This window comes from Cyclopterus lumpus, chromosome 14 (genome assembly GCF_009769545.1).
Source record: "Cyclopterus lumpus isolate fCycLum1 chromosome 14, fCycLum1.pri, whole genome shotgun sequence".
Lineage (NCBI taxonomy): Eukaryota > Metazoa > Chordata > Actinopteri > Perciformes > Cyclopteridae > Cyclopterus > Cyclopterus lumpus.
In genome coordinates this window covers 12,217,561-12,231,082 of record NC_046979.1, presented here as the reverse complement: position 1 = coordinate 12,231,082, position 13,522 = coordinate 12,217,561, and the positions used below count along the sequence as shown (strand labels likewise).

The 13,522-nt window shown below is 39.9% G+C and overlaps 1 protein-coding gene across 1 annotated transcript; it reads left to right on the top strand.

Moving 5' to 3' along the window:
• Positions 1-9,429: 9,429 nt before the first annotated feature.
• On the top strand, positions 9,430-11,926 carry ugt5d1 (UDP glucuronosyltransferase 5 family, polypeptide D1). Its single transcript, XM_034550278.1, has 4 exons — positions 9,430-9,459; positions 9,669-9,967; positions 10,075-10,788; positions 11,342-11,926. The coding sequence occupies exons 1-4, from the start codon at positions 9,456-9,458 to the stop codon at positions 11,924-11,926; spliced, it is 1,602 nt and encodes a 533-aa protein (XP_034406169.1). The 5' UTR covers positions 9,430-9,455.
• The last annotated feature ends 1,596 nt before the right edge of the window (positions 11,927-13,522 follow it).

The following is a 13,522-nucleotide window of genomic DNA, read 5'->3' as shown; positions in this document are numbered from 1 at the left end:
TGTTGAAGAGGGAAAGTTTGTTACGTGTATGTACATGTAGTTATTGTGACGTCCTGTATGCAATTTACACAAGTGTGACGTGGAAACTTGATGTACATTTAGAAGTAGGATAATTCTCTTAAACCATAAAATAATATTTCAGTTTCTGAGGAAAATCAATAATCGCCCAATTTTGAGTAAGTAGATTCTCACTGGCCAGCAAAACCTAAATAATTTCAGCAGCAAACTGCTCTTTCCACCACTCAATAATATTCCCAGTCCAGGTCTTGCTACAGGGAAAAAAAATAAGCTGTCACTGCTTCTAATAACACAGGGGTTTCCTAGTAATACAAATATATTTCATCACATCAGAGGTGTGTGTGTGTGTGTGTGTGTCCAGTGTGTTGGCCAGTAGCCAGTTAGATTGACAGGTCTAAGCTGCAGTGATGAAAAAGGTGAAGGTGGTGTATTAAAGAGCACCGACGAGTATCCATAAGCAATCGATAGGGGTAGGAACCGTGTTGCTTTTGGTATCATCACAGGGGATGGTGCTGAGTGTGGGTGTGGGTGTAAGTGGATGCTGCTCTTCAGGGTTTGCACAATGTTTTTAGATGGTTAGCATGTGTCAGATGTTTAAAAAATAATCCCTTTTGGAGAAACCTAAAGGGCTATCAATCCGTCACTTTATTGCAGCCCCAACACTGGTGAGCAGAGATTAATTGTGAATTCCTAACCTTTAAATCAACAAAACTGTCAAGTAGATGGGATGCTGGAAAAATAGTAAATGAGGATGAGTCAGAAAAGACAGAACAAGGGAAGGGTTGTGCATTCGTGTGTGTGTGAATCTGTTCAATGACATCACTGGCGATGCCGGTTCGAATGGAGTGTCGATGTTTAATTATTCTGCAAACAGGATAATAAACAAGAAGAGCAGAGGGATGTCATGCTTAATTCTGTCTGTTGGCTGCTATTCAGACTGACTGACCACATTAACGGACCTTCGTCATTTGATAGATGGTTAGAAAACTCAATGAATTCCCACTAATGAAGACCAGTGCATTAGAACAGTGGTTCTCAACCTTTTTTCAGTGATGTACCCCCTGTGAAAAATGTTTTCAGCCAAGTACCCCCTAACCAGCGCAAATAATTTTTGGTTAAAAAAAGGAAGAACAAATACACAGCGCATCAACACATCAGTGTCTGATTTATTGAACTGTAGAAACTGAAGATTGCATTAAACTGAGTGCTTTTGCACTTACATTTTAGTGAGAAACTTGTGCTTGTGCTTGTCAGTCTTGGTGGCAGGGAGGCGACTGCTGTGATCAAGCTCTTCTCCAGGCACAGTCTGTTGCTTTGCTTCGTTTTGATCAGTCATTGCAGAGGAGGAGGCAAAGGGTAGCAGCTCCATAGCTTTATGTCCCAGGTCAGGGTGCTCCTGCTTCACACGCACACACAAACATGTGTGAGTGTGGATGTGGCAAACGTCATCTGGAGGCCACTTTCAGATGACACATCCAGGAGTTTTTCCTGATAAGTGACAGGAAGCTTGCTTCCACTAGCTTGCTTCCACTTGCTTCGGACAGAATAAATGGGTTCCTCACACAATCCAGCTCTGCAGATTCATCCTCCACGTCAGGAAAGTACAAATGAAAATCTTGAATCAAGTCGGTCAAATGTCCCACTATGACCGACTTGACTGGAGCTTTGTCCACATCCTCACTAGAGAGAAAATCCTCCACCTGAGGAAAGCAGGTGAACTCCCCCTGTGCAGAGGACCTTCTCCACAGCTCGGCATTCTTCAGGAAGCCACCCTCCTTGTCATACGAGACACATTTAGACACATTTATTTCCTTCAGTTTGCTGAATATATTTGCCAGATAGCGCCAGCTTTGCAAGCCAGTCTGTGTCCTGGAACAAGGTGGCATGGGGAGATCTGTGCTTGATCAAAATGGCGTGTACTTCAGTTAAAAAAGTCATGTAACACAGGGTTCATTTTCTTGCACGTCATTGCCTCCCTTTGTATAACACAGTGAGTCCACTTCACGTCGGGGTTTTCGGTTTTATGAGTCCTTTCGCGCTCCCCGTTATTGATGCGGCTGCATCTGTGCAAATGCTGATGCAGGATTTCCAGCTCATGCCGTTTTCACAGAAGGTGTTGACAACATAAAAAATGTCCTCTCTTGTTTTTCCCTCCAACTGTTTGCAAAAAAGCATGTGCTCATAAATGTCGGCAAAATCGATAAATCTCACAAAAGCAAGATGTTGTGCATTTCCCCTGACATCTGTGGATTCATCCAGCTGGAGTGAAAAACACAACATGCTTGACAATGTCTGGTCCCATTGCATCTACTCTGCAGCACACAGAGTCCTTCCACGAAGGCGCAGTCTTAAATTTCTCCGCTGTGTTTTTGTCCAGCATGGTCTCCGCCAGCACAACAGCGGCTGGAAGGAGCAGGTCTTTGGCTACAGTGAAGGTTTTTTTGGCTTTAGCTATGAGCAATGACACAGCATAAGAGGCCTCCAGTGCTTTTACTGATGTCGTGGAGACTTTACGCATCGTGTCTTGAGATGACGAGTGATTTGCAGGTGATGACAGGTGGCGTGTGCCAGGTTGGGTCAAACCATTCTGATATGGGAGGGACGCAGAGTTTTTAGGATAATTACTTTAAATAGCCTACTTAATATCCAATTAGGTTTATGAACTTACACTTGTGTTTTATTGATTATTACTTAAAATACTATTTTCTAAGGATTTTTGAATGGATGCTAATTTAAAATATAGATATTTTTAAAACTCACGTACCCCCCATTTGAGAACCACTGCATTAGAACAACGGGTCTGTTTTGTGTCGGACTCTCATTTTGAAGATAATGTATGTGTGTTGTTCAAACAATAAATAGCATCAGAGAGCTTCCAAACATGGGTGTGTAAGCATGAGCATTTTCACTTAGAAACTGGTGATTTATTATCAGCAAAAGGACATTTATTGGCAACAAAAAGAGAATAGTGCTGCGAGGATATAAAGAAATCTGCTGCCTTATTAGTAATGTTGATAGAAGTTGTTTCAAGTTGAATAAGAGATCTTGAACTCACTGTGGATACGATAAGGGGGAACCTCCTCAGTCTGGTCTGTGTCAAGGAAAAAGTCCAATCTGTCAATCACAGCCCGTAAAACAGTGCCTCACCTCTGAAAACAGATATTTATGTCTACGTTGAACCTCAATGTTGGAATTATTGTACATGATGCTCTACAGTATGTGTGTGTATATATATACATATATATATATATATATATTTATGCGTGTGTATGCACGTGAACTGGTATCGAGGAACGTGACATTTCTATTAGTTGTGACTCACTAATATGTTTTGTTTCCTGTGGGGTGAGCTTCTAAAAACAAACTCTGGGTCAAAAAAGAAGACAAAAAATACAGCTGTATGAGACATAACATGAACCTTGTTGACTATGAGTGAATGGAAGACATGCTTTTGGAATTGACCTTTTTTTGCTTTTCCTTACTATTTGACAGCAAAAGATGGTCACACATTGGACCATGTGTGGTTGAAATAAACACTGGCATGAATGAATGCACCACTGCTTGCACACATAGACAGAGAGAAAGCAGGGAGGCGTGTGATACTTTATACGGGCTCAACTGTTAATTTACATTTAAAACAAATATCTTATCATGAGATTACAAAGGTTTGGTTGATTGAAAAGTTGTGTGAATCCACACTAACTGAAAATACTAAAAGAAACATTCAAAAGAAGACTTAAAAAACTGCATTGGTTTCTGTTTCTGTAGTGTGGGAGGTTGTGTCTACTGTCTGGAAAACAATTTGAGAATGAATACATTGATATCTGTTTTATGTGATGTATTGGGTCTGTGGTTACAGTACTCGGAGGAAGGAGTTGAGACTCTTTTTGAGTGCGAGACAGTTATTTGGCTGTAGTTTGGGGCTGGAAAGTTTAAAGGCATTGTACTGGTGTCCAGGTTATGATACTACGACATTGGGGATGGGAGGAACAGGCCTGAGTGTGGCCTCTGGGGATAATTACAGCTTTAAGTGATCCTGAGTGGGATTTTAAGGTGGGCGAGTACAGAGGATAAAGGTAGTGTAGTATATGTTTCTCAGACTGGCTCTGTGTTAAACTACTCAGCAGTTTCATCTGTCTGGTATTGGGAAAGAGTCTTTGCTGGAACATTATAATAACAAAACGTCTACATGCTGGCAGCATTGTGAGGCTATGATTTGAGCTAAATGCTAACATTAGCATGCAAACATTCCCATAAAGACAGAGCTAAGAGGCAAGTATTATTATCAGCAGGTATAATGCTTATACCACAATCACCAGCTTAGTTTATTATGATAGCATGCTAACATTAATTACATTAATGACAGGACAGCTGAAGCTGATGGGAATGTGATTACAGTTTTTTTTAAGTATTTGGTATAAACCAAAGTATTGATTGCCATTTTGACCAGGTAGTGGTGCTAGATGAAAAGTTAGGGGTTATTAACAAAGTGACCCAAAGTGCCACTGTTGTGTAATGAAATTCATCCTGACGGGCGCTTGAATGTGTGTAGCAAATTTATTGACAGACAGTCTCAGTTATTGAGATATTTCACTCAAAACCACAAATATCAACCTCATGGGGGCTTCTTTAAATGTATTTTAGTCATATTAACTCTCCAGCTGAGCCAAGTACCTTCGTCATTACTTACATGAGTTGACATATGTTGATAAACAATAAGTTTATTTAACTTTTAAAAACACCACAATGTAAGATAGCCCCATGCTTTGCTGCCTAGTGTGGGGTAGTTAGTGGTGGTGGTTTTGGTGTGTGTGTGTGTGGTGATGTCATGAGTTGATTTCTCCCCTGCTTACACAACGCTGTGACCTTAACCCTTTCCCTGTGTATGGATATTTACAAACGACTCTCCAGTATAGAGAGCCAAAGGAAGTTACGGATATCTTTGAACCAGGTGTGACTGAACTATTCAATGCTCTGCACGAGGTCCTCCTACCTAAACACACAGGCCTGTTTCATGCAAAAAGCATTTCACTATAACTTTGGATTTTGTAAACTGACCTGAGCCTCTCTGGTGCCTTCTTTCTCATACACAACATATATGATATTTTTCCGGTTAATGGGTTATAGAGATTCCCATGACACAAAGTCTTAAGGGTTGTTTGGACTGTTTCCAAAATGGTTGTTTATGGAGCTATGAATGTGTCTCTCTGTGTATGCTACATGCAGTAAACAAAATACAATCAGTCTTTCTTCAGACTGGAAGCACAGGGAATGGATATCAGGTATCCTTTTGTATGCCCTCTCACATACTCTGTGTTGAACTCTGAACCATTCAGAGTTTGTTATGTCATACGAAAAACATCCAGAGAGCTTATGCAGCACATTCAAATCCCATAAATAGAATATTGGCATATGGTTTGAGGCATAAGGACAGCTTCACAATGATCCCTATCCTCAAGCACAGGGAAAAAATAGCAGAATGCACAGCAATCAGTGGTGCAACAATCCATGTGGCTTACTGTTGTGTAATGCAACGTTTAGGGTTTGATCTCATCTGACAGCTGGAGAGCTGCAGAGTTTCAAATTTGGCCATCGGTATTTTCTAAAAGTTAAGTGATCAAAGTGTTTCAACAAAGTGGAAATTTACCACAAAGAGAAAAAGTTTTCCCATGTGGAATGACTCAGGGCGGACATGCCCTTTCCTCTTCATGTGTTGCTCTTTGCTTGTGTTGGTCCAAAATAACAACATGCAGAGATTCCTTTTCTTTGAATGGGCTTGTGAGGGCCGTTTGTCGGATCAACTTTCAAGTTTTTGGTACTTTACAATAAACTTGTTGTTTGCTAAGACTGAAGCTTTAACTCCAGCCACACCTGGAGACATACTTTTTTGCATAAGGGACTTTAGGACTGCTCCTTAACAAAGACGTTAATCCACCTTTAAAGATTTACTATTTTGTGCCGTTGTCTTATCAGCAATATATTTAAATAAGTGATGTATTTGTGTCTGCTAAGTAGGGAAAATGCAGGATATGTGAAAACCAGTGAAAACCAGTATGTGTTGATTTTATACTGTGAGGTCCATCCAGCCACCATACACGTAAATGATTGTTTTATCAAATGTGGTTACTCTTATGAACACTATTCTTCCAGTGTTGCCTCTTAACACTCTCTCTCAAGTAAGAGATCTGGACTCCACCAGTAAAAAGTTATTGACCCAAAGAACTACCGTCCAACTATCTTCCTAGAAAAGAGCCCCGTTGGATTACAAGAATCCAATATCGGAAATTGTAATGAATAATGACCAATCCTCCCAATCATCATTACTGTGTGTATGTGTGTCACATGTACGTGTGCATTTGAATGCACACGTCAGGTCGACAGTTACGTTCTCCATGTCCAGAATGGAAGACAGGTTGAGTTTTAAGGGGGAAAAATAAACACAGCGTTCACACGTGTGTGAAACTTTGCGTCTGTGAGCACACGTGCAGAGGCCGGCAAGGGGTCGCTCGCTGACTCATGTCGTGGAGATGGTGAAATAGAATGAAATCATGAACCGTGAGGAGTTTTTGATCTCTCCCAGATGACTGAACTGACATGGTGCAGACAATAAAGGCGAGCATTGTTAAAAGCTGCTACACTTGGGACCTTGATGAGAATGTTATGCATTTGCAGACAGCGTTATCTGCAAATGCATAACATTCTCAACAATAGCTGCTGCTTTTACATTCAGGTGTTTATTTATCTTTTTATTGATTCATATTTCTATGGATTTCTGCAATTAAAACACATTTAAGACTCATCAGTCAAATGTGCTGTATGTCTGAGGCAGTATTCAGCGATACAGAAGCAACACAGTTAAATTAAACTATAGCTAGTTGTGAATTTTTGAATTGTTCAGGCATGAAATGAAACAAATGATCAATTAAAAGATGCAATTGATGCTACTCTATTTATAGTGAATGTTGCATATCACAAGCAAAGGTATGATCTTCTACAGAACAAATGTGCAATTGTTATTTGACTTGAAATGGCAACAAAGTATTGCATATTAAAGAGCATTAAAGAGCAAGTCTTTGCTACGCGCCTCATTGTAAAACTTTTTTAAACTTTCTAAATTGTTTGTTTATGCATCCAGTGAGAGGTGCCATTAAATCCCTGTGGTGAGCTGGGATGATGCTATGTTACTTCATCATAAAACAGGCTTGTGTTATCTATAAAGTTAGCATGCAAGGTATAATTGAAATAAGTACCTCAAAGAAAGAGGTCAAATCAAAGGCAATTGTAAGACGAGGCCTGTAATCAGCTATATATTTTGAATCTGTCCTCTAATTCAAGATGTGTAGAGGAAGCTAGAAAAATGAAAGGTCAGTTTGCTTGTGTGTGTATTTGTATGACGAACAAACTAAGTGATCCACGCGTAACCAAACCAAGGTTAGTCTCTACTTCTGAAGAGATGTGTTGCTCACAAAGTACAAATAATTTGATATTTTTTTCTGAGACTGTATCCATCACTGAAACATCATAGCACTACTCTACGTTTCTTCCTCGAGCAGGTTGGCACATGAAAGAGAAACTTCATCGGTGTATCTTGCAGTTGTGTTTTTTTGAAGGCTTTCATCTGTCAGCTGCAGGATTCTGCTAAAACGCGAGATCATTATCATCATCATCTCCACCCCAGGGAAACTTGAACAGCTCTATTTTAAACAAACACACACACACACACACACACAAACACACACACACGCACACACACACACACACACACACACACTCAATGTCACCATAACGATAGAGTGATTTGGCAAGTGTATACCTGCTCTCTCTCGCTCTGAAAATGGAAAAAGCAAACAGGGGAATGTGTGTCTGTTGAACAGAGGTAACATTGGGTTCCACTTCGTTTGAAGTGTTAATATTGAGCACTTTAAACAGACACCGCATGGTTTTCCAATGGAATTCCCTGAAAGATATTTCCCCACTCATGATAACCGTGACGATTCATGTTGTATAGTACATTTACTTTAGTTTGTGGTCTTTAAAAGACAAAACCTTGACACTGTTGAGACTGAGTTCACCATGTTTTATGACACCATCTGTGCGCTTTGTTTCAGCCACATTCCTGAGGACATAGAAGACACACACAATCGTAATAAACAAACCTAAAGAGACTTTTACTTGATATGCTAATCTTAGTATTAGTAACCCCTGTATTGTGTGTATATATATATATAAACATTTGTTAGTTAAGTTCATGATAGCCAACTCTGTTTACAAGTTCTTTAGTTTCCTGCCATATAAACTGGATTTCATTTACTGCACGTTTTCCCTCCACAGCATAAGGTGTTAACTATTTTCATCTTTTTCGCATGAATACAGTTTGATCAAAAACAGACATGAGTCTATATCACTGATGTTTGAGTCTTGAGTAATGTTACAAAACCCTTTTAAGTCCAACATGCAGACCAGGCACCGGGGTGGAAATGACTGAGGAGGCTGTTAAAAAGTCTGAGGGGGGGAATTGTTTTCATGCCATCAAATTTATTGATCCAAACATGCAATAGCAACAGCAACATTATGCCACTGCTTAATATTTTATTAATCAGAGCATTCACATGTAAAATTAATATATTTGATCTGATCAACTTATGAATGATTCTCTGTCAAAGTCAACAGAGGGAGGCATGTCGAAACAGCTATTTGCACAAACTGGGTCACTCTCTCTCTCTCTTTCTCTCTTTCTATCTCCCTCTCTCACTCTCACTCTCTCTCTCTCTCTCTCTCTCTCTCTCTCTCTTTACAACCATGGATCAATTCAAATCTCCTATGCTCCTTTTCAAGGTCAAGGTACTGACATAAGAGCACATGCCTCGGATCAACTGAGTTCAGTTCTGAGACCTGCAACCTACATTCAACTGGCAGCCGCATTTGGCACAAATTGTACAAAACAAACCTCAATAACTTGCAGGTAATAACTACATGACTAACTGATTAAAGCACAATAGCTCATACATGAATCCAGGAAACCATTTAATATTTGTTTGTCGATATGCATGTAACTCATGTGGATAAATATTACACAAGTCACTCTAACGCTCTTATGAATGAGGTCACAGGTTCTTCTGATGCAAGTTTGCATGAAGAGGAGAAAAGCTAAACCAGACTTTACGAGACACTACCAGCAGTTCAACAACTTTATTCAAAGAAGTAATGATGCTATGATGACAAAACAAAGAAGAAACCATCACTTTGCATGTAATCTGCAGAATACGCATGGTCATTGCTTCACATGGACACATGCCACATTCCAGTAAGTAACTCATTTACCTATGAGGACCGAACATCTCTGAGACTGGAGTTTGACCTCAAATATATAAGGAATCCCTCCGATGAATTGTCAAACTGTCTGCAGGCAAGTAGCATTACTGTTCCCACTCTTGAACATGGGTAAGTGGATTTCAGGAACATTATCAAGTTATGGTTTGTACTATGTCTAAAAAAATAAAATAAATGTAGATTCTCAATCTGTTACACCAGAATAAACTGTATCTTTTTTTTTTTTAAATTACCTGATGCAATTCCATATTGTTTAGCACAATTCCTCGCTTGCTGAAACTAAAGAGGTTTCTCATGTTGATCCCTTTCTTACTTTTTAGGAGCGATGCCATTGCATTGTGTGTGTGGTATAGTTGTATTCCTCAGTGCATGTCTGATTTCCTTCACACCACCTTGTGATGGAGGGAACATTCTGGTGTTCCCTGTGGACGGCAGCCACTGGATCAATATGAAGATCCTGCTGGAAGAGCTTCATGCCAGGGGACACAGCATCACTGTGATGAGGGCATCCACCAGCTGGTACATCCCAGAAAAGTCTCCTCTCTATACATCCATTACCATGGAAATGAACGAAGGTTTAGAGGACTTTTTTGAAGTATACCTAAAGGAGAATATGAGGGTATGTCATTATGGCTTATGTATTTTGCCCCCCAAGTGCCATCTTGTCATTGAAGGATTAAGATGATCACTTTTTCATCATTTAAAAAAACAAAAATCCTTTTTCAGGCGCAGAGAGAAGGGGCTTCAGCACTTACGTTCTTCAAACTCACCAAGGACTTCCTCTCTATGATTTCTCTGGCTCATTCATTGTGGGCTGATGCCCTCGCTCAAATCTTTGAAGATGAACATCTGGTCAAAAGCTTAAAGGATGCCCAATATGATCTTGTTCTCACTGACCCAGCTATAGCGCCAGGGGTCCTACTGGCCAAGTTTCTTAAACTGCCCATGGTGCTCAATGTTCGCTGGATAACCAGTGGAGAGGGCCACTTTGCGATAGCCCCCTCACCAGTCTCTTATATCCCAGTGCCAGGTTCAGGCTTAACGGACAAAATGAATTTCATCCAGAGGGTCAAGAACATGTTTTTCTATGGCATTATAGTGTTCCAGCAGAGATTCATGGTGGGGCCGTACTATGATGCCATCTGCAATAAATACATAGAGGGTGGATGTGACGTCATCTCGCTTCTTCAAGAAGCAGACATTTGGCTATTCAGGTCAGATTTTATGTTTGATTTCCCTCGGCCCACAATGCCAAATGTCATCTACATAGGAGGGTTCCAGTGCAAACCTGCTCAACCTCTGCCAGCAGACCTGGAGGAGTTTGTTCAGAGTGCTGGGGAGCACGGAGTCATCATCATGACTCTGGGAACTTTGGTGAACGCTTTGCCCAAAGAGGTTGCAGATGGAATCGCCAGCGTCTTTGCCAAGATGCCTCAGAAGGTAACACATGCTCATTTATTGACATTTGCAATGTTAAAAAGACTGAAATGTGCATTTTAAAATGCTACTTGTTTGATCCAGAGAGTCTTACAGATATGTATGCAGTAATATATCCATCATTAAATCCATTACATTAAAAGCAATATTAATTATGAAACAGACCGAGGCATTAATAAAAGATTTGTCTGCAAGAAATATGTCAAAAAAGGAATTTAGAGCCTCTAACAGACAGGCCCATGGAGTCTAATCAGGTGTTCTGGAAAATTAGATGGATTGACTAAAATAATATAACTTTACACTGCACTATGCAATGTTCAAGAAGTTACTCACCTTTTAAAACCTTTATGTCCTACACTACTTTGAATTTGCATTGTTACACAGTTCTTTTATTCAAAGTGTATTTGAGTGTATTGACAAGTGCTCCTAATATAACATGTATTAATAATAATAATAATAATAATAATAATAATAATACATACCAACATTCTCATATTGCATATCAGCTGGTGTACAGGTATGCAGTAAATTCATAATGATTACATTTTCTTTTTAGGTGATATGGAGGCACAAAGGGGAGCTCCCCTCTACCTTGGGCAACAACACCTTGATCGTGGACTGGATGCCACAGAAGGACCTCCTGGGCCACCCGCAGACTAAAGTGTTTGTCGCTCACGGAGGAACAAACGGAGTCCAGGAAGCCATTTACCACGGGGTCCCTGTGCTTGGTATACCCTTGTTCTTTGACCAGTATGACAACCTTCTACGTCTGCAGGAGCGACGGGCTGGGAAGATCATTCAGCTGGCTGATGTTAATGGCCACAGTTTTGAGGAAGGTATTCATGAAGTGCTCCATCATGACAGCTACAGACAGAACATGCAACGATTGTCCCGTTTGCACAGAGATCAGCCGATGGCACCCATGGATGAGGCCATCTTCTGGTTGGAATATGTGATGCGCCATAAAGGGGCTCCTCATCTGCGAACAGAGGCCTATAAGATGCCCTGGTACTCATACTATTGTTTGGATGTACTGCTACTATTGATGACTGCTGTGACGGTACTGCTGCTCTCTACTTTGGCTATTTTCAGGTTCCTGTGCTGCAGAGCTAGAAGGACGACCAAAACCAAAGAACACTGATTAAGGTCAAATTGGTTAAAGAATATGCTACAATGTGTTCACTCAAGTGTTTTTTTTAATCTAGAAAACATATATCTGTCTAATTTGTTCTATTCATTATTTATGGAGTCAAATTAGAATTAGTCAAATGATTTAGCCATAACACATATAGATTAAGTTTAGTAACAATTGTCTACTGTTTCAGAATGAACTGTCAAATATATATTTAAAGACAGATTCTCATTCTCATTTGTGATAGTCTGATCTTTGGAGAGTCATTTTACAAGTATATACCTGCTCTCTCTTATTCTGAAAATGAAAAAAAGAAAACAGAGGAATATGTGTCTGTTGAACAAAGGTGACATTGACGGAGGTTCCACTTATCTGATGTGTTTATATTGGGCGGCTATGTGGTTTTCCAATGGAGTTCCCCCAAAGGTCTTTCCCCACTCAGTCCATCCTGTGATGATTAATTTTGTTAAAATTTTTTTTGGTGTTAGTGATCTTTCCGACAGATAATAAAAACATGTGTTTGGCAATTTAATCAATATTTAACCACATTTTATTCTGTTGTTCTTCAACTTTTGTCTTCTTTAGGTCATATATGATATAGTATATAAAGGTTTCATCCTCCAGACTTACAAGCCTTCACTTTTAGTAAGCTGTATGGTGAAATAGATTGTCTAATGGTGTGACAAGCCCAATGTAACTGGAATGAAGCAATTGCATTTGCCAACATCTGTATGGGTGATCAAAGGCAGGACATAATTATTTCCATTTGACAGATGTTGCTTCTTTATGAATGTGTTATGTCCTGTTATGCACGTGGCATAGCCATTTCTCACTATTCCCATCCCAACCCTTGAAACTGCACTTTCACCACAGAACGGATCGATGTTTAGATGGACAATATCGAGAAAAAAACGTCTTTGCCGCCAATACAATAAATCCAATAATCATTAGGTCCCATCAACATGCTAGGAAATGTTTATTGGTGGAGCACCAGACTGCCAGATGAACTCCTACTGCACCTCATGAGGAGATTCATTGTGAAAATGTGGTTTCCACCAACTGAACATGCACATGCTGCTCCAATGGCTTCATATAGAGATTGATGACACTTTTAGATATCTTAAACTTTGAGAAACTTTTTTGTGGTGGAGGTTACTTTGCTCGTGCTATGAGAGAAACTAGAAAAAGAGGCAGGCTAAAGGACCACTCAGCCTCCTCAACGTGACCGTGAAGATACTAACTCAACCTACCAGAAATACTATCAGAGGAAAACCCTGATTTTCCATACATTTTAATCACCTTCCTACTTACCTTCTTATTTAACATTTAAGCTAGATATACCTCTGCAATCCGAGGACAGAAAGACGTTACACATAATTTATATTTAAAGAATAATCAATTGCCTAAATACACGTAATTCGGCAATGCTGTATCAAGACAGAGAGCAAAACTAAAACATGAGCTCTGAACTGAAAGTGGAGGCGACCAAGTCCAGGTGTGAAACTTCTGCTCGTTCATTTGTCTATCTGCTCTTGAATTCCGAGTGCTTTCTGGTTTGAGCCATTTTCTCATTCACCATGTGGAATGCTGCCGAGATCCCTCACT

Bases quoted from the DNA above. Each gene is read 5' to 3' on its own strand.
- ugt5d1 (XM_034550278.1), top strand. The intron at 9,968-10,074 runs GTATGTCATTAT...ATCCTTTTTCAG, and splicing joins ACCTAAAGGAGAATATGAGG to GCGCAGAGAGAAGGGGCTTC. The intron at 10,789-11,341 runs GTAACACATGCT...TTTTCTTTTTAG, and splicing joins TTGCCAAGATGCCTCAGAAG to GTGATATGGAGGCACAAAGG.